The sequence below is a fragment of the Stenella coeruleoalba genome (assembly GCF_951394435.1).
Source record: "Stenella coeruleoalba genome assembly, chromosome: 13".
NCBI classification, from domain to species: Eukaryota; Metazoa; Chordata; class Mammalia; order Artiodactyla; family Delphinidae; genus Stenella; species Stenella coeruleoalba.
Genome location: NC_137159.1, coordinates 10,237,840 through 10,257,315, shown reverse-complemented (window position 1 = coordinate 10,257,315; position 19,476 = coordinate 10,237,840). Strand labels below are relative to the sequence as shown.

General features: G+C 57.2%; 1 protein-coding gene across 1 annotated transcript in view; it reads left to right on the top strand.

Annotated features, from left to right (window-relative positions):
- Positions 1-6,398: 6,398 nt before the first annotated feature.
- Positions 6,399-19,476, top strand: part of KCNIP3 (potassium voltage-gated channel interacting protein 3) — a gene marked incomplete at its 5' end in the record, with an annotated part of 90,208 nt that continues 77,130 nt past the window's right edge. Inside the window, 2 exon segments of the mRNA XM_079940427.1 lie at positions 6,399-6,416; positions 6,418-6,501. Coding sequence (XP_079796553.1) covers positions 6,399-6,416; positions 6,418-6,501 — 102 coding nt within the window.

The following is a 19,476-nucleotide window of genomic DNA, read 5'->3' as shown; positions in this document are numbered from 1 at the left end:
GGGTCCCTGTTCAAAGGAGCAAAGCCCTTCAAGATTAGAGTCTGCTGAGTTTCAGAGGGTGTCTATGTTTAGTTGCATCTTACAAACCAGCAACAAATTTGCTACTAGAAATTGGGATGGTGCCTACACAATGTATGGTCACTGTGGCACGCACACTCTCAGACCAGCATCCTTGAATGTAGCACGATCGCCTCTTCTGGGCTTTTCCCAGAGGATTCTTGGCTTGCTTTTCATGTTGCCCTGTGTGGGGAACTGAAGCACCCTGCATTTTAAGAATGAGATTGATGGGATAAAAATAGAACTAGAAAATGATTAAAAAATCATTTCTAGTTCTCTATCAAAATTGCCTATCTTACCTTTTATGTATCTGAGCAAACAAGTATGGTTATTTTAAAGTTCAATAACTCCCTAATATGGAGCCTCTGTGAGTCTGTTTCCAGTGTCTGTTGTTTCTCTTGGTTTTTGTTAATATTGTCTTGTCTCCTCACATACTTGGCAAAAATTGAGTGCCACACTTTGTTTTTTTTTCTTTTTTCTTTTTTTTTTTTGCGGTTTGCGGGCCTCTCACTGCTGTGGCCTCTCCCATTGCGGGGCACAGGCTCTGGACACGCAGGCTCAGCGGCCATGGCTCACGGGCCCAGCCGCTCTGCGGCATGCGGGATCCTCCCAGACCGGGGCACGAACCCGCGTCCCCTGCATCGGCAGGCGGACTCTCAACCACTGCGCCACCAGGGAAGCCCAAGTGCCACACATTTTATATGAAAACCTGTAGAAATAATTTGAGGCACAGGATGAAATTATCTTGCTCCGTGAGGATTATGTTTACCTCGGGCAGATGCCTTGGGATCCTGCAAACCAGGTTGTTTTACTTTACTTTCAGGGACTGAGATGATTTGCAGTCCCTTGGAGCACTTGTCTATTTCTAGTTCATTCATATTCTGGGGATGAAACCCTCTGGGGTCCCAACCCAAAGCATGAAAGATTTGCCGGGTACCCCCTGCTCTTGGTGCGCCTGGTTTTGACCTCCTTAGTCCCAGAGGCTGTTAACAGCTCTGCTCGCACCTTTGCAGTATCTTCTGGGCTCAGCAGACCCCCTAGGGAGAACGTAACCCCAGCTGCCAGCACACATCTCTGGGTTTCCTTCTTTTCCCAGAACTTGGCCCTGTGATTTTTTTACTGCCTTGTTTGCTCCCTGATACCCCTGAATCAAACTTTAAAAAATATATTTTTTGAGCAGCTTTTCGTTGTCCTCAGTTGGGAATTTAGTCCAAATTACCTAGTCCAGCATGATCAGAAGTTAATAGTCCTAAAAAATTAACTGAGCTTCCCCCTGTGAATTGGGAAAGGCTGCCACTCATTGAATTTAGTATCCAGAAACCTTGGCCTAGGGCATTGCACAGGGACTTTTCAAAGGAGCTCAGTTCAGAGCATCACTGTGGGCTCTGGTAACCTGGGGGTGGGGTGGCACTCAGCAGGTGACAGACAGAAATAGCCACAGAGAGAAATATATTACATATTTTCCCAGTTTTAAAATGCTGGGATCCTACAATGCTCACCCTACGTTATGTGTGAAACAAAGCCCCTTCGAGGTCACAGTCTCATCTGTTCTTAGGACACTCCCTGAAGCAGGTGGGGATCGTCATCCTTGTTTCACGGTTGAGCAGATGAAGCTCTGAGAAGCTCTGTGGCTGATTCAAGGTCCCGTAAGTTGAAGCCCCGCCAGGCCTTGATTCAGATGCCCTGACCCTGGTCTGGTGGCTCTGGAGGTTTCCTCCTGGGCACGCTGTCAGCCGCGTTCCCTGTGGGTGTGTGGGAGGGAGGCTCCGTCTCCCAGGAGATGTGATCCAAGTGTCCTTGCTGTCCCTGTAGCAGGAGGGATGACAGATTGGAGGCCCTGGGAGTTCTGCCAGCCTGGCCATCCCAGAGCAAAGGCCATAAGCAATGAGTGGCAGATTCTGCCAGAGAAATGCTACGTGGGCCAGGGTGTCAGGTCCCAGGTGGCTGGCCAGTGTAGTTCTGTCTGGCTCCAGGTGTGCAAAGGAAGGGCCATGCGGTTAGGGGCCTGCCTAGGCTCCCTGAGGGGCAAACAGTTTCACTTATTGAGCTCTGAGTATAAATCGGGAAGTGTGTTGAGCACACACATGTATTAGCTACGAGATAGACACGTTATTTACCTATTTATGGTTGAGAAAACTAAGGCACAGGACTGGATGCGGGCTGAGGAGAAAGGGCGCAACTTACCCCAAAGAATCAACTGATAATGGTAGCACTTTATAATTCAGGGGATACCTGAATCCTCCGGGTGGTCAAGGCCAGTGTCCCTCCTACCCTCCTGGACCCAGGGCCTGTGCTCGGAGCTCCTCGTGCCCTGTCTCTCCAGACCTGAATGCAGGGACTGAACCAGGAGTCTGGTGGCCAGCCTGGGCCACACCCCAGGAATGCTGGAATGAAGCCTCTTCTCCATGGCCCCTAATCCTTCCTTGCACTTCACGGCTGTGTCACCCCCGGAGCAGTTAGCAGTTACCCATCTTACAAACCGCACTGCAGCACCGGGGGAGGGGAAGGCAGGGTGTGCACAGAGATGAGCCCACCCGGCCCCTGACTTCTGCCCAGCAGCAATGCACAAGTTCAGCAGCCCGAGCCCTCACCATACTGACGGTACCCAGGAGTCAGGCTTTGGGGCTGGGGGAGAGATTTGGGGGAGGTGAGATGAGCCCAAGGGGAGGGGTGGGGGACCCTCCCTTCGCATCAAGCCAGAAGGAAGGGGCTTTAAAGAAAGGCTTCAGAGCCTTCCAGGTGTCCCTGCAGTTTGAGAAATCCAGCGGACGGGTCCCAGCCCCACCTGCGAGGTCTAAAGCACAAGAGACAGGCTGGCTGCTTTGCCGGCAGAGCCAGGAAGAAGGCTGCTGGGCCAGACAAGAGCCTCGTGGGAGGGAGGGTCAGCTGGAGGCTGCCTGGGGGGGTGGACAAGCCTCAGCTGTGCGGAGATGGAGCTGCCTGGCGGGCTGGGGCTCCTTGGCACCCCTGAGACCTACGTGAAGTACCCTGGTCAGGGGGAAGCTGCAGAGGTGCCCAGTGGTGGCCAGGCTCTGAGGACACATGGAGGCGCCTGCAGGAGGGAGAGGTATAGTTTCCAACCTCTGCCAAACCCAGAGTGACGTTCAGGACAGCTCCAGTGGGAGGCCCCAGCCCACCTGAGCTGGGCGGAGGCCTGGGCTGTGCAGCAGGAGGCCTGGCCTTGAGCAGGGCCCGGACCCCAGCTGAGACTGTTGTGTGAGGTGTAGTGAACCGCCGTATCTCCCTACCAGCGGCATCCCGGGTCTGCTGGGTTTCCATCCAGCCGCCGGGCGGCGGGCAGCGGAAGAGGTTTCCAGGGCCAGTGGAAGACGCAAATAAGGCTGCGTTCGGTGGCTTTCCAGTTCCACAGCTGTGCCAGCTCATGGTGACACCGGAGTGCTGTGGTGTCCAGGGAAGCACTGTTGTGGGGCAACAGACGTTTCTTGAACTCCTGTGGGGAGGGGTTTCCACATGCCTGGTGAGACCCACCTCCACCCAGAGGGGGCCTTCCTCACAGGCAGGGGCTCTTGGTGGAGCAAGGGCCCAAACCCTGAAACTGTATTGAACATCTTTCTGTCTGTCTCTGTCTGTGTGTCTGCCTCTCTGTGCCCCTCAGCCAGGGGAAGGCAGAACCAGGGCCCGAAAGGGTCTGGAAGAAACATACAGACTGGGGACTCCATGGGGCCAGGTTTGGGGTACTGAGGAGGAGGGGTTTGAACCTGGGCCTGGAGTGGAGAGGATTGTGTGTAACAATTGAGGAAGGTCCGGAAGACCCCCAAGGCTTGTGGGTAGGGGTGGTGTGAGCCCCTCACCAAGATGGGATTAGAGTGAGGCTCTGAGCCAGCTCAGATGGCCTGCCACTGCCTCTTCTCAAATGCAAGCTACTCAACCTTCCTCCAGGCTTGAAATGAGCCCCTCCTTCCCCCTTCCACACTCCCGCATCCTCGGGCTCGCCACTCTGCAGTGTGAGGAAAACCACAGCTGAAGCCTATCAGGCTGGAGTTCGTGGCCGGCAAGGCAAGGTCGTCCTGGAGCCTTCCTTGATCTTTTTCGGGTCTGGTGCACTGCCAAAGAATCTCCGGAAACTCCCAGACATTCTCAGGGAGAGTTAGCCGCTGCCCACGTGCCCACACCACTGTCGGGCCCGCTGAGGCCCACGTGGGGAGCCCTGCTCTGGGGTGTCCTTGACCTCCACGCTCTCCGGCCCTTTCTCATCCCTGCATTCCCCACAGGCCTGTGTGGGACCAGCTGGAAGCGCTCTAGAAAAGCCCCCGAGGGCGCTGGGGGAGGAGGGAGGATGGGGGGCACAGATCACGGCGGGGCACCCCCCCATGGGTGTTTTATGAGGTGCACCCCCTTGGTGGCAGCTGAAGTGGGAGGTACCCCAGGCCCAAGGGCATGGGGGCCTGGCGGGGGTGGGCGGCTGCCCTGTTTTCTTGTAGTTGGAAGCTCATTAGCTTGTTAATTCAGAAGAAAGCGTCTCTGGGTAGCAGAAGTTCAGTCCTGACGCCAAACCTGGGGGGAGGGGCCTTCTCTGGTTCCACCTCTGAGTGCCAGGCCATACCTAAGGCCAGGCCTGTCCTGGACAGCACGACTGGCAAGTGTCCAAGTTGATGTCTGGAGCGTGGGAGGTTTGGCGGGTCTTAGCCACGTGTTCACTTAGGGGTGAAAGGAACAGGCTTTTTGCACCAGCTTTGTCACTTTCTAGCCCATGACCTTGGGCAAATCCTTTAACTTTTCTGGGTGTCACTTTCATCATCTGCAGAGATAATGGCACTTCCCTGCCAAGGCCACTGTGAGGACTCAACATGTTCAGGGAACCCCTGCTTGTGCAGAGCCAAGGTCGCCAGGTGAAAAGGCCCCCAGGCTCTCAAGGAGCTCAGCCTCTGAGCCTGACCCTGCAGCCGCCCTCACCTCTTCCAGGGCACAGCCATGGGCGGCGGAAGGGGGGCCAGGGTCTGCTGAGTTCCTGCCTGGCACGAGGCCCAGGCGGTCCTGGAAGTCCAGCGGGGCCAGACACACGGGCTGCCTCCTGTCTAGAAATAGTCGTCCTCCCTCCATGGGCAAACAGCTCCAGACTATTTTCTTCCTCCCACGATCTGAAAGTTGGAGCTGATTGGCTGGCTCAAAAAAAAAAAAACACCCAAAAACAAAAAAAGAGAAGGACGTGCAAGTGCTCTTGTGTGCCCAGAAGAGGGGGTGTCTCAGGGCTCTGTTTCCAGGGGAACCAGTGGCACAGGCTGGCTCCTTCCTCAGGGTGTAGAAAAGAGAAACTTGCCTGAGGTTTCAGGCACCTGGCTCCTGGGTGGTTTCCCTGGGGGCTGAGCAAATGCCCAGGAGTCTGCCCTCCTGAGGGGCAGCCAGGGTCCCCCCTCCCCAGGATGCTCAGGGGCCCTCACCCCTTTCCTCCACCACCACAAGCCCCAGGAGGTCTGGTCAGGTCCCTCAGCTGCCCTGATGTGGTCCCAACGCGAGACACAGACGATGGGAACAGACACCAGGCTCCCTGGAGTGTATAAGGAGCTCAGGTTTGGAGAGGGCTCCCCGACGGCAAGGCCCCGCGTGCGGTGAAAGGAGATGAGTAAGCGTGGGGCACCCGTGAAACTAGTTGAAGGACCCCTGCCTGTGACCCACGTGACGTGGCCCTGGTAGCCATCACCATCTCTGGGTGGTGAGCCCCCATCAGTGGGGCCATTGAGGGCCCAGTGCCCAGAGCGATGTCCCCATCAGGAGGATGCTCCAGATGCCAGGGGTGCCCAGGGGTCATCTGCAGGGTGGCTGGAGGGACACCAGGGAGATCCCCCTCCACAGCCCACCTTGACTGCAATGGCCCGAGGTCATGGGGGGGGGGTCACTCCACCTGGTGTCCATAGAAACCAGTAGGATGAGAGAGGGGACAGCAAGGAGGGGAGGGCTGGCCTCTGCGCGCTCCACTGCCACGCCTCCCCGTGCTGGGACAGGAACTTGTGCCGGAGCTCCCTGCCCCCAGCCCAGGCTCTCGGCAACCCCCCACCTCTCCCCGCTCCAAGGTTGGGGAGCAGAGTGTGTGCTACAGACAGACGGGGCGGGGGAGGGGGACACAGAGAGAGAGAGACCCCTGGCGACAGGCTGAGAGGGCAGGGTTAGGAGTGGTTTATACCCAGAGAATAGGACGGAGAGGCTGGGAGAGAGACGGAAAAGATGCGAGAGGGAGAGGGAGAGACACACACGGTGGGAGGTTGAGCGGGGGAGGAGACAGAGCAGAAGGGGCGGAGCTTAGGGTAGAAGCGCGCAGGGAGGGCGGGTGGACAGGGGGCGGGCGCGGAGCCGCCGGTAACAATTACGTCTGGGTCCCAGCAAACATGAGGCAGCTGCCAGCCGGGCCCGGCAGTCCTGTTCTCTTCGGCTGCGCAGTGGGGAAGCCGGCAACAGTTTCCTCCGGTGCCCAGGATGCAGCGGGCCAAGGTAGGCGCCGGCGCGGGTGGAGAGCGGGAGCTTCTGGGGGTTGCCCCGGACCGGGGAGCCTTGCTGTGCCTCCACCTTTGACCCCAGCCCCTGCTGTCTCCTGTAGGGTCGCTTTTGGGAAAGTAAGTGTTGGGGTGTCCTGGCTGGGAGGCTGCCCCGTTTGGACGGCAGGGGCTTTAGGTATTTGTGGAACTGAAGCTGGACGGAGGAGGAGCTTGGGGTCAGCCACCTGGTTCAGTTAAGTCCCTGGGAGTGCTGACCCTGAGCCTGGGTCCATGGCCTTTTGCGTTGGGGGAAGGCTGAGTGCTGGGAGGCCGTGTCTTACGCTCGAAGGCTGGTCAGTGAGTGCATCGTCTAATTATCCAAGTAATTAATGAGTAGCCACTTCCTAAAGGGCTAGGAGACCCCTGACAAGGACGACTGTGATTAGTTCCTACTCTGTGGGGCTCTTGGGAGGTTGGAGACAGAGAGTGCAAGGAAAATGCCTGGAACAAAGTTCAAGAGATGGTAGCGAGGTGTTGGGAAGGATGAAGGATAATTAAATGAAGAATAAAGAGGGAAAGGAAAATACGCTAACCCCCAGAATAGTTAACACTCAGAACATCTGTCCTGATGCCTGGCCAGCTCCCCACGTGTTTGGGACAGTCTTGCTTTGGAGGGAAGAAGAAAGACCAGGATTAGATCTGGCTGATCGTAACAGAACAGATAACAGTGGTCTGAGCAAGGTTGCTTGCACTTATCTCTCATGCAGAAGTCCGGAGGGAGGCAATAGAAGGCTGGCACGGAAGCCCTACGGTCAGCAGGGACTAGGCTCCATCTGTCTCACTGGCTTCTATTCTTGAGGCTACGTTAAGGTCCAAAATGGCTGCTGGAGCTCCAGCCAGCACATACAAGCAGCAGGAAGTAGAAAGAAGGGCAAAAATAAATCTCGACTAAAATCAGGGTTTTATGGGTAAGGAAGAATGGATACTGGGCTGGCATCTGGCAGTCTCCCCCAACTCCACCCCATCCCCCCCAGAGATGGATTCCTGCCTCTCTGTCACCCATGGGGTCTTGTGGCTGCTGATTCCAGGCCATACTACCCCAGAGCCCCAGGCCACCCCTGCTCTGTCTGCTCCCTTGCTCAGGGGTGCCAGGAGGATTGGCAGAAGTGCTGACAGGAAACCCTTCGAGGCTGGCGACAGGGCATGTTGAGAAGGTATTTTCTCTCCAGGCACCTTAAGTCTCTCCCACAACCTTCAGGCAGACAGGGCAGAAGTAGAGAAACTTAGCACCTTGTGGCACGCACGCTCACATGCCATGTGCTCACTGCACGCATGTGCCACAGCTGGCACAGGTCACATGCATGCAGGGTCGTCAGTATGAACATGCAATGCACAGCCACGCCCTGTGACTGTGCCCACAGCTGCCTGTTCTGCACAGCCTGCGTGCACACAGAGGTGGGGATTTCCACAGAGTCAGGCTGCACGCAGGTGTGCACACGGCCCACTCTGTCCACCAGGCATGGGACAATCCTCCTCCTCTTGCAGCTAGGCTGGCCAGAGGCTGGAGTGGGTCCCTCACCTTCTGGTGCTGGGCCAGGCAGGGACAGTGGTCTGAGGGAAGCCACCATTGGGTCCCTCACCAAGGTCAGCAGAAGGATTATGAAAATCACCTTCCCCTCTAGTGGCAACAGGGACTACAGTTCAGAGCACAGGCTGGGAGTTGCCTGACTCATCCACCCTCAGTGCCTGTCACTGTCATTTGTGGATCCTCACAATGTCCTGGGAGGGCAGGCACTGCCACTTCCCCTTTCACAGACACGAGGCTCCAGTGCGGTGGGGACGGGGGGTGGGGGTGGGGGCTCGTCCAGCCCAGCACCAGGACTTGAGCTCTGTGAACTCTTAGGAGAAAGGAGCAAAGAGAACTGCAGGCTCTGCTCCTGGGTCTTCAGGGAGTGATGTCTTCATGACCCGGCATGTCCATCGGGACCCGCTACCTGCTCCGGTTCCTGCCTTCTTGTGGGGCATTTGTGGGAGGTGGACCCTAATCTTCTCCCCTATTTCCAAAGTAATCAGAGCCCTGAACTGTACTGGGGGGTGTGGTGGCTCTGACTCTTCTCGAGGTGGAGCCTGGGACAAGGTCAGGGCTGAAGGGCAGGAGCCCTTAGGTGGCCACTCCTCCCTCCATGGTCTTTCCAGCAGGCTCTGCACCTGCATTATTCCCCTGGACCCCCAGGCAGCCCCGAGGTCGCTCTTGGTATTGCACTCTCTTTACAGATGAGGAAACTGAGGCCCACCCATGATTGCAAGCTATAAAGTGTTACAGCTGGGATTTGAACCCTGCTCTGTCTTGCTCTAAAGCTCAGTTGCCTGGGGCTTGGGGGGATGGTTGGGGAGGTCATGGGAGAAGGCTACAGGGAGAGAGGGGTGTGCCTGTGACCAGGCAGCTGAGGAGGTGCCCCATCCCTGTGGGGGCTGGCTCCATGGAGTTGTGGCCTGTTGCACCCTCCGAATCCTTTAGAGAGTGCACGTAAGTCAGATCCCGCCCCTGGCCACGTCTCCCGATTAGCCATGTGACCTTGAGCCAGCCACAGCCCCTTGTCTGGGCTGCAGATCCAGAGCTGCAAAGGAAAGGACCCCGGCGTTTCGAAATCAGGAGCCCTTTTCTCATCAAAATCTTCTGCAAGAGAGGGAGTTGCTTTGCCACCTCGGGCTGGCTTGGGGCCCATCTACTCTCCCGCCCCACCCCAAGGCATCTCTGGTGATGGCCAGGAGCGCTGCAGAGCCCTGAATGTGGCCTCTGTGAGGAAGAGGGGCAACCTTGGTTTCCAAGGCAAAGAAAGGAGAAGGGAAAGAACTTGGCAAGTCTTCCTTTGCTGGTCCTCCAGCCCCGGGCCAGAAGGAGACAGAGCAGAAAGGAGGGTGCAGTGTGGAGTGAGTCACTGTGTCGCCCTCCCCATCTCCCCATCCCCAGCTTGATGTTTCCCTGGAACGGGTGCATCTGTCAGCTGTGATCAGCCCACATCCTAGAGCGCCACAGAGCGGCCATGTGACGGGGAGAGAACCAAGGGGACCTGCAGGCGCCAGAGTTGGAGGGGCATTGCTGAGCTGAGCTGGGCAGGACAGCTGAGAGGGGCCTGTCCCATCTCCCGGTTGGCCCAGCCTCCCCGCTCTGATCTGTTGCCTGAAGTCTCTGCCCAGCCCTGCCCTCCATCAGGCTGGCCCGCGCCTGTGCCGTGCTCAGCTAGGCAGAGCAGCTGCTGGCCTTAGCCGGCCTCATCTCCAGCTCTGCGGCCGGCCCCTGTCCTCCCCTGCTTCCAGCACATGCCTCCGGGGCAGGCAAGGGATAAATCCGAGTCCCGACTGCTGGTGCTATGCCTGGCCCTGTTTTAAGGTCCTCTCTTGGGACTTCCCTGGTGGTCCAGTGGTTAAGACTCCACGCTTCCATTGCAGGGGGCGTGGGTTCGATCTCTGGCTGGGGAACTAAGATCCCTCATGCTGTGGGGTGAGGCCAAAAAGAAATCCTCCCTCAAGATGGGCACTCTGGGCAGTGAGCCCAGAGAGCCACATTCTAGCCCCAACTCTGCCCAAGTGACTCCGTGAGCTCGGGCAGGGTCCATCCCCTCCCTGGGCCTCAGTCTCCCCATCTGAGCCTCAGGTGCGCTCATAGCCTCTGCCAGACCCCCTGTGCTGAGCAGTGGGGGCTGGGTGTGGAGGTGGGGGGGCCACCACCAAAAGCTCCAGGATGCTGTGATGCCTCCTGGCCTGTCACGAGGCCCACCTCCGCTATTTGTAATTGAGGAGCCCGGCCAGGAGCGAACGTGGTTGCGGAGACACACAGCTGCACCTCGACAGCTGTTAGCCCAGCTCTGCATCAGCAGATCTGGGCTCAGTCCCAGCCCCCTCATGCCCTGGCTGTGTGTCCTCAGACAAGTTATTTAGCTCCTCTGTTCCATGGTCTCCTCGTTTTCCTGGAGGAAATATCATCGACCTCCTAGATAAATAAGATCCCACACCAGCCCGCTTAGCACAGCCCCTGGCGCATCGCAAGAGCTCCGTAAATGGTGGGAGTGCCAGTGTCATCATTTGGGGATTACTGGGTAGAGCCTGGGAAGGGCACTCCCATGGGAGAATGTTGTCAGTGAGTAGCTCGGAGTCCACCCCTGGATTGATGAGAAACCCTCATTGCCTGGGCAGCAAGAGGCACGTGAAGAGCTAGTGTCCTGGCCGAGGTGGCAGCATTAGAGGCAGGGCAGGGACAACCCAGTCTTCCCCTCCCCTGCTCCAGTGCTCTGGGAGGGGCGGCACCCAGGCGTGTGTGTGTGTGTGTGTGTGTGTGTGTGTGTGTGTGTGTGTGTGTGTGCGCGCGCGCGCGCGCGCGCGCATGCCTGTGTTCTTCAGGGACTCATGACAATCTCAGCTCCCCGCTCAGGAGGCAGGCCGCCTGGCCCCTACCTGTTGGTGCTCAGGGGTGGGAGGAGAATCGAGGCTCCCCGAAGCCTCCCTATCCCAAATCCTCGGGGCCCGCACGACACAACGCCCATTGCCACTTCCTGCCATCTGTCCCAAGTGCTGGAAATAGAGCACGCCAAGATGAGTGGGCGCTCAGTGAGCTTGCCTGAAGGAGCACCCATGGACGGGGTCAGGGCGCCAGGCGGCCCCGCAGCTCAGCAGGGCTGCACGTCCCCGCTGGCCCAGGCTCTGGCCTCGAGGCAGCCCCAGCCCCGCCCCGGGAAGGAGGGAGAGTGCGAACCCCAGACTCCTTCCTCCCGCAGACAAGGCCCAGAGTTTCCTAGCCGGTGGAATAAGCCCTCTAGACCTTAGCTGCACTTTCAGATTGGCTGAGGAGCCTTATAAAAATAGAGCAGCACGGGCCCCACATTATGGGCTGCCCCCATAACGCAGCCCCCGGGCAGGCAGAGATGGGGAAGTCTCCCAGGGGATTCTGAAGTGCAGCCAGCTGAGCGGAGCGAGTTGGGCGTCCCCACTGATGTCACTGGGCCCTGGGCTTGGCCCTGCCCCTTGCGCTGAGCATCAGAAGGGTGAAGAATAATGCTAATCACTCCTGCTTGGGGGGGGGGGTTGTATATGTCACCTCGTTTAACCTTCTCCATAGTCCCGTGAAGCCTTGTTATTATCCCCATTTTACAGATGAGCAAACTGAGGATCAGGGTGGTCAAGTACTCTGTCCAAGGTGGCCCAGCCAGGAGGTGAGGGTCCAGGAATCCAGTCCCTGTCTGGCTGACCACAGACCTCTTCCCACTGTACTGACTGAAATAACATCAACCGGCTTGAAATTCCCCCTCCTCAGCTAAGTGTGTCTTCTGAACCAGCATCCGGTGGGTCCTGGTGGCTCTTATGAAACCGTTCGTGCTGTGTCTCACGCATAAATGCCTGTAAACATTTGGGAGAAGTTAGCTGTGCCTTTTGCATATGCATTGACTCAGTAACATTACCTCTGAGGAAGGGAGCCTGGGTGTTCTCGCCCCAAAGGCTGCCACGTGCCCACAGGGCACCTCTGCCGAGCCTTCTCTGAGATGCTCTTTGGGGGTTCTCCGGAGCCCAGCTGACGGGAACCACAGAAACTGAGCCAGCTGCTCAGTGGTCTGGCCTTGGAGTGCCCCTAGCGGCCTGACCAGATGGGCTTCCACAGGACGGAGCTGTGCACGCTGGGCATGGGGCAGTGAGCAGGGTCAGTCACCCTGTGGACCACTGGCGTTTCTGGGAGCCTGTTGGGGGTGAGGAGCCACCAGGTGGGATGTCTCGGTCCAGGTGCCCGTGGTTTGTTTAAAATGACCTGACCTCTTTCTATGGGGTGGTGAAAACTCTCAGATGATGGTTGAGAATGGAGCGTCCTCGTGGAGAATCTGGACCACATGTGTGGGGAGCTGGAAGGCATGAGGGCTTGTTCTGCTTCCGGTACCCATCTCCATGGTGACAATGTCACAGTTACTGAGGGGTCACCTTGACCCCTCCATCACTACCTACACCTACAGCAGATCCTAAATACTCATCACACTGATATTTCCACCACCCATCCCACCACCTGCGCCTGGCTCAACCCCCCCACCGTAGTCCCCCAACTTGGGCAGCCCCCCAAGTTAGCCACTTACCTCATTGTCCCCCAGTTCTCCTCCACACTCCACCAGACCACCTTTCTGAAGGTGACTGACGCTAGCCTGGACTTGGGTGGGAAAGGGGAGCTGGGGTCAGGGTGTGCCCTGGCAGCGGGAGGCTGCCCCAAACCCCCCAACTGGCAGGTCTGAGCACCATCTAGAACAGTGCTGGCCAATAGAAATGCATTACAAGGCACAGGTATCATTTGAAATGGTCCGGCAGACACATTAAAGAAAGTTAAAAAAAAAGATTTTTAATAATATATTTTATTTAACCCAATGTAAATATTATTTCAACGTGTAATCAATATAAAAATTATTAATGAGCTATTTTACGTTCTACTAAGAAGGATTTGAAACCCAGTGTGTATTTGCACTGATGGTACATCTCCACTTGGACTAACCCCATTTCAAATGTTCCGTAGTCACATGCAGGGAGTGGTCACTGAGCGGGACACCTCAGTCCGTGACCAGACTCCAAATGTCCTAGCTGTCTGTACTCTGCCTTCACCCATTTGGTTTTATCTGCCACAACCTGTGCTATTTTTTCTTATTTTTCCTTTAAATTAACTCACATTTTAAATTTCAGTAAGTTCATTTAAAAGGGAATCTGTAGGGGCTTCCCTGGTGGAGCAGTGGTTGAGAGTCCGCCTGCCGATACAGGGGATGCGGGTTCGTGCCCCGGTCCGGGAAGATCCCACATGCCGCGGAGCGGCTGGGCCCGTGAGCCATGGCCCCTGAGCCTGCGCGTCCGGAGCCTGTGCTCCATAACGGGAGAGGCCACAACAGTGAGAGGCCCACGTACCGCAAAAAAAAAAAAAAAAAAAAGGGAATCTGTAAATCATTATCGTAAAAGGAGAGCTAGTAGCAGTGGCTGCGGTAACCATAACAACGCCATGAAAACAAAACAACAGCATTAAATTCCAGCCCCTCCCACCCTCCCCCACTATGTGGGCTGCTGAGTCTCAGAGCTGGAGCTAGAGGGATGCTGCGGGCACCCAGGGTCTAAGTCATCCCCTGTACCAGGCACAAGATTCTCCCAGATGCTCCACCCGCTCCAGCCAAAGCCCAGCAGGACACACCTGAAGGTGAACTAGTTGGTTGACTCCTTGTTGCCCTTGGCCGAGAGAGAACACGCACCACGGGTAACGTGGTGAGCTTGGTGAGAGGGTGTGAGAAAGTCCTATTACAGGATCTGGGCTTCAGCTGGGCAATTTGCAGGAGGGCCTACGGAACCTTGAAAGATTGGTGTGAGCGTTAAATAAAGCACCCAGCTCAGAACCTGCAGGAAAGTAGGTGCATCGCCAGTGCAGTGCCCTTTCTGTCCCTCCTGTGCTCCCCACAGACCCGGGGACTTGGAAGGAAGCTGAGACCTGCCCTTGGACCCCACTAGCCGGGCAGGAGCTGCAAGTCTGGGGTGAGTGGCCGGAAACGGCTCAGACCACCTGCAGCCCCTGCCCTGAGGGGACCTTGTAAGCCTCCGAGGAGACTGCAGGTCCCCGGGGCCAGCCTAGGGCCATTTCTGGGACCTGGCCCACAATGCTTACACGGCCAGATGTACTGCTGGGGACGCTGTGCGACCTCAGGACCCAGATCTTCTGGCTTCACTGGTCTCTGCCACCCGGCTCTGACCGTCCCCTGAGGCCCGTGGAGGATGGAGGGATGGCTCCATCCGCTGTTAAAATGCATCAGTAAGAGCAGGCGGGGAGAAGGTCTGAGGCAAATTATGGGGAGAGCATTAGGGGGCTTTCACCGGGGCATTTTAGGGTATTTATTGAAGATTTTGTGTGTGTTTGTATTTTTTAAGTATTCTTTTTTTTTCTATGTACGAGAGTATTTTTTTAATGGAAAATTTATTGAGATCATTGTAGACTCACTTGCAGTTGTAAGAAATAAAACAGCCCCTAAATACCCTTTACCCCGTTTTATAACACATGCACTCTGTGTGTGTGTGCGTAGTGCTGTTTACTTTTATCACATGTCGGTTTGTGTTTCCACCACCACAGTCACGACACAGAACAGTTCCATCACCACGAGGACCCCTCGTGTTGCCCTTTTATAGCCACACCCACCTCCCCCCTTCCACGTCTCCCCCCATCCTGAACCCCTGGCCCACTGATCGGTTCCATTTCTAGAATGTTCTTTTGAAGTGTATAAATAGAATCACATAGTATGTGAGCTTTTGAGATTTTAGCCGTTCCCATGGTCCGAGTGGTATCTCCTTATGGTTTTAGTTGCATTTCCCTGATGGCTAATGATGTGGAACAACTCTGCATGGGCTTATTTGCCACCTGCACGTCTTCCTCGGTGAAATGCCTGGGGCTGTCTTTTGCCCATTTTCTAACTGGATGCTTTGTTCTTTTACTGTTGAGTTTTGGACGTGAGGGTCTCTTGGGTGTCGGGCTCTGTGATGCGGAAGAGCAGCGCACACAGCAGGCCAGGGCCAGCTCTCAGAGCTGACATTCCAGGAGAAAGAAAGAAATGCACCTCGGAAAACAAATAAATAGGGTAGGTTCAAAAGCAGTGTGCTGGGAAGCACAGCAGCTGTTGATATGGATGGTGAATGGCAGCCTAGAGGGAGCGGTCTCCCATCACCTGGTCTGACTGAGGCCTGACAGGGAGAATGTACAGGAGTGTGCAGGGAAGAAGGGAGCAGTGTGCAGGGAAGGGGGAAGGAGTGGATAGAGGGAGGGGGGAGGAGTGGACAGGGGAGGGGGAGGAGTGGATAGGGGGAGGGGGGAGGAGTGTGCAGGGGGTGGGGAGGAGTGTGCAGGGCGGAAGGCGTGTGCAGGGGCCGGAGGCGGGGGGAGTGTGTGGCGGAGGAGCAGCAGGTGCAAAGCTGTGAGGTGCTCAAGCCGGGCATGTGGGGGCACGCGCGGAACAGATGAGGCGGGCAGTGGAGGCGAGATGGACTCACAGGGTCAGGTGGGATTGACTGAGGGGTTTGCAGGTCCGCACAGGCCCTGGGTTTTACTGACATGCAGCAGAAGCCACTGGGGCCTCAAAGCGGGCTGGCCAGGGATTTAATTTGTGCTGCAGTCTCCTCACCAGCCCAGGCCTCGTCAACTCTGTCACCTCCCTGCACAGAAGCGTCAGGGAGTGAGGTGGTGTCACCTTGCGGGGCTCCCTCCGTCGATGCCCGAGAGCCCCCCTATTCAGCAGGAGGGAGTCTGGAGTGGCCATTAACGTTCCCTGCCAGCCCCGGCAGACCCTCCCTCAGACAGACGAGTGTCAGCTAGTCACGAGGATGAGCCGGTGGTCACTCCCCCGGCCTCCTCCCTCCCCCACCTTCTGAGCCTCTCCTGGCATTTGTGTGGCCCTGCTCGTGCCCAGCCACTGTGGGCCCTTCCTCTCCTCGCTGTCAGGACGCCCGCACCCATTTCAAGTGGGAGGCCATCCCAGGCCCCGCCTGTGGGCCTCACAGCGGGGTCCTGGCCCTCAGCCAGCTGGAGGACATGGCCCAGGGCTCCTCCACCGTCGTCCAACCCTCTCCACCAGGAGAGGTACTCCTTAGCCTGGGACATTAGTAAACCATTACTCTGACATGGTTGGGGGGCTTGGGAGCCCCTCGCCATCTTCCAAGGCCTGTCGGGGGCCTGGCCCAGGGAAGTTAAGCAGCACAGCCTGGTCAGGACTGCCTGAACTTTGGAACCAGGAGGCCATGAGTGCAGTGTGGCCCTGGCGTGCCCCCAAGCTTCTCTGAGACTTAGTTTCCTCATCTTTAAATTGGGCATGGCGTTGCCAACCTCCTGGGGGTTGTCATGACAACGAGGTGACCTTAAGGCCCAGAATAGACATGCGTGAGGGGGGCTCTCAGCCCCGCCTTGTGGGCCCTCCCAGCCGTCCCAGGAGGACAGAACCCCGGGCCACCGGCTGGGTCTCCCCACATCAGCTCAGACCTGGCTGTAAGACAGAGTGCCCAGGGCGGCCCCTGCCAGCAGCGCCAGCGCCGTCCTGAGATGGGGGGTGGGGTCCCTACAGACAGCTCCTGCCTGAGATGCTGAGGGCATCAGTTTCTCCCTCTGATGTTCTCTCCTAAGCCCATATGCAGAGCCTACAGCAAAGAACTCAGGAAATAATGAAGCACCAGCTGCCCGACTTCCCCCTACCCGCCTCCTGGACCGAAAGAAAGACTTTATTCATCGAGGCCGTTTCTCTCCTGAAGCAGATCATTAATAATGGAGAAGGTCTGTCTCTCTGACAGCCTGGGCAGTGCCTGTGTGCACGTGTGCGTGTGTATGGGTGTGTGTGCATGTGTGTGGATGTGCGTTCATGTGTGTGTGGATGGGTGTGTGTGCATGTGCGTGTGTGGATGCGTGTGCGTGTGTGCACATGCATGTGTGTGGGTGTGCATGCGTGTGTGTGGATGTGCGTGCGTGTGTATAGGGTGCCTCCCTCAGCATCCCTGGCACCCTGGGGCCCCTGGCCACCCCCGCTCACCCCCTCTTTCTGCCCCATTGGGATGGTGAGTGCCCACCCTAACTGCGGCTCCGGGCACCACTAACTGCCCCCCATTGGCAGGCTGAGCCTTGGAGAAGAGGAGGAATGTGGTGGGTGCCGCCGAGGGTGTGTCTTGGGGAGGTGGCTTGGGGGGGTGATGACTACAGGAGGGAAAGCCGGCAGCTGGGACCTGGCTGGGACGCTCCTGAAAGTCAGGATAAGGGGTTTGGATGTTGTCCTGTCTGGACGGCCACTTCTCCGAAAGCTGACCAGGAGGCCAACCGCCCAGCCCCAAATGTGGACGGGCCTCATGGGGTCGTGAGCCAACTCAGCACCTGGAGGGTTCTCCCTCCTAACCAGAGCCTGCAGGAGGCAATGCACCAGCCTCCCCTCACCTGGGCATTCGCACAAACTCCACAATTTAGGGGATATTTGTAGGGTTTTTCTTATTCCTCAAGTTCAGGAAAGCCTCCCTAGAGGGCATGAAAGATCCTAAAAGGCCAGAAGCTTGCTTTCCCAGCTCTCCTTGCAGCCAGGGATTAGGCATATGACCTGGGCTGGGACAATCTGACCCTTCTGCTCTTGACCTTGAAACTGGAGCTAGTGCCTCAACCGAGACTCCCCCAGCAGCCTCCAGGTTCCAGGGGCAGCAGGGCCATCACACCAGTGGGGGGTCCCAGGCCCAGTGCCCCTGGGATGGCAGTGCCAGCCCCAGGGTCGTGTTATTCAGCAGCAGCGGAGGTGCCCTTGCTGTCCCCTGGGTGACCGTGGCTGAGGTCTGGCTATCCAGCAGCTTCCTTCTTGGTCTGGTCTGTCTTCCAAGCCTGGCTCTCTGTCCTTCCCGGGGAGGACTGGCCTGGGCTCCCCACTGCTGATTCCTTTCCAGTTACCATCAGCCTGGGTCCGTCTCTCTGCTCCTTGTACCTGAGAACCTGACCGAGGCAGGGGCTGCGCTGGGGTCTCTGCATCTTCAGAACTTGCTCGAATGTACATCTGTTTGTGATTTATTTCGGACACCCGTATACTCTTCAGAACTGTACAAATGTAGCACACGTGAAACCCCACAACCCTGGAGGAACATCACCAACCCGTCACCCCAGTGGCCATTGTCCTGGCCAGTCAACCCACCCACTCAGAACTGGTACCCACGGGGGTGCGCTGCTTCCTCCCACGTCTGGAGCTCAGACCGCGCATCCCGGGTACCATGAACCTGGGGCTACCTGCGGCAGGGACCCAACGGGCCAGGCCACACCTATGGCACTGCCGCCCCAAGCAGGAGGCATGGCACAAGGGCAGCAAACCAGACTCAACAGATGCCCAGAGGGCCATCCTGCTGCCAGCCTGGGCACTGAGGATGGTGGGCCACTGGCAGGCCAGGTGAGGGTGCTCAAAATATTGATGTAGGAAAACAAATCTCACCACTCCGGGCCTCCACTGTGACCCCGGGCTGTCCTTTCCCCAGCCACCCTCACAGCCCAGCATCTTAACATCCCACCCACAGCTCCCTCCTCCAAGATTCTACCCGTCAGTTTTGTTTTTTGGGGGGTTTTCTTAAGTCTTTATTGAGTTTGTTACAATATTGCTTCTGTTTTATGTTTTGGCTTTTTGGCTGTGAGGCATGAGGGATCTTAGTTCCCCGGCCAGGGGACCAGGGATCGAACCTGCACCCTCTGCATTAGGCGAAGTCTTAACCACTGGACCACCAGGGAATCCCTCCCCCATCAGCTGTTTGAGTCGTTTCTTCAGATGGTTGCACAGAGTACGTCGTGGGTTGCATCCATGTGCCCCCTCCTGGGGAGGTCCTTGGGCCTTTGACGCGGCCTCAGTTTGCCTCAAGGTGAAGAAAGATCGAGGGCTCTGGCGTGAAGTGAGGAGGCCAGCTTTGCTGTGTGACCCTGTGCAGATCTGCTCCCCTCTCTGGGCTTTAGTCAGTGAGGGGTTTGGGCTGTGATCTCTAAGGGACTGTCTGGCTCTGACAGCCAGGGCCGTGCCAGGGTCGGGGGTGTTGATGAGTAAGTCTGGACCCTCACCTCCCTCCTTCCAGGGACCCCATCACGTAACAGACCAGGGTGCCCAGTGGGGGAACCCCTGCCCATAGACCCTGCCTTCAATCGGGAGTTCTTCCAGCAAATTCCCACTGCACAGTCCATGCTGTTGTGGAACTATCGGTGCAGGGACAGACCCAACTCCCTCAGCTTTAGAAGCCAGGGGGGCTTCATGGGGGAGGTGACTTGCTAGCGGGATCTTAAAGCATGAGCAGGGCTCGAGTGTGGAAGGGGTGTGTTCACAGAGCAGCCTGGTGTGGCTGGTGGGGAGCGTGTGTGGGAGCACAGTGTGCACAGAGCCCCACGGTGGCCTTTAATGTCCTTCTCAACCCACTCCTCCAGCTTGGGTCACTGGCGCAGCTTTTTCCAGCGGACACTGTCTGTGCCTGCAAG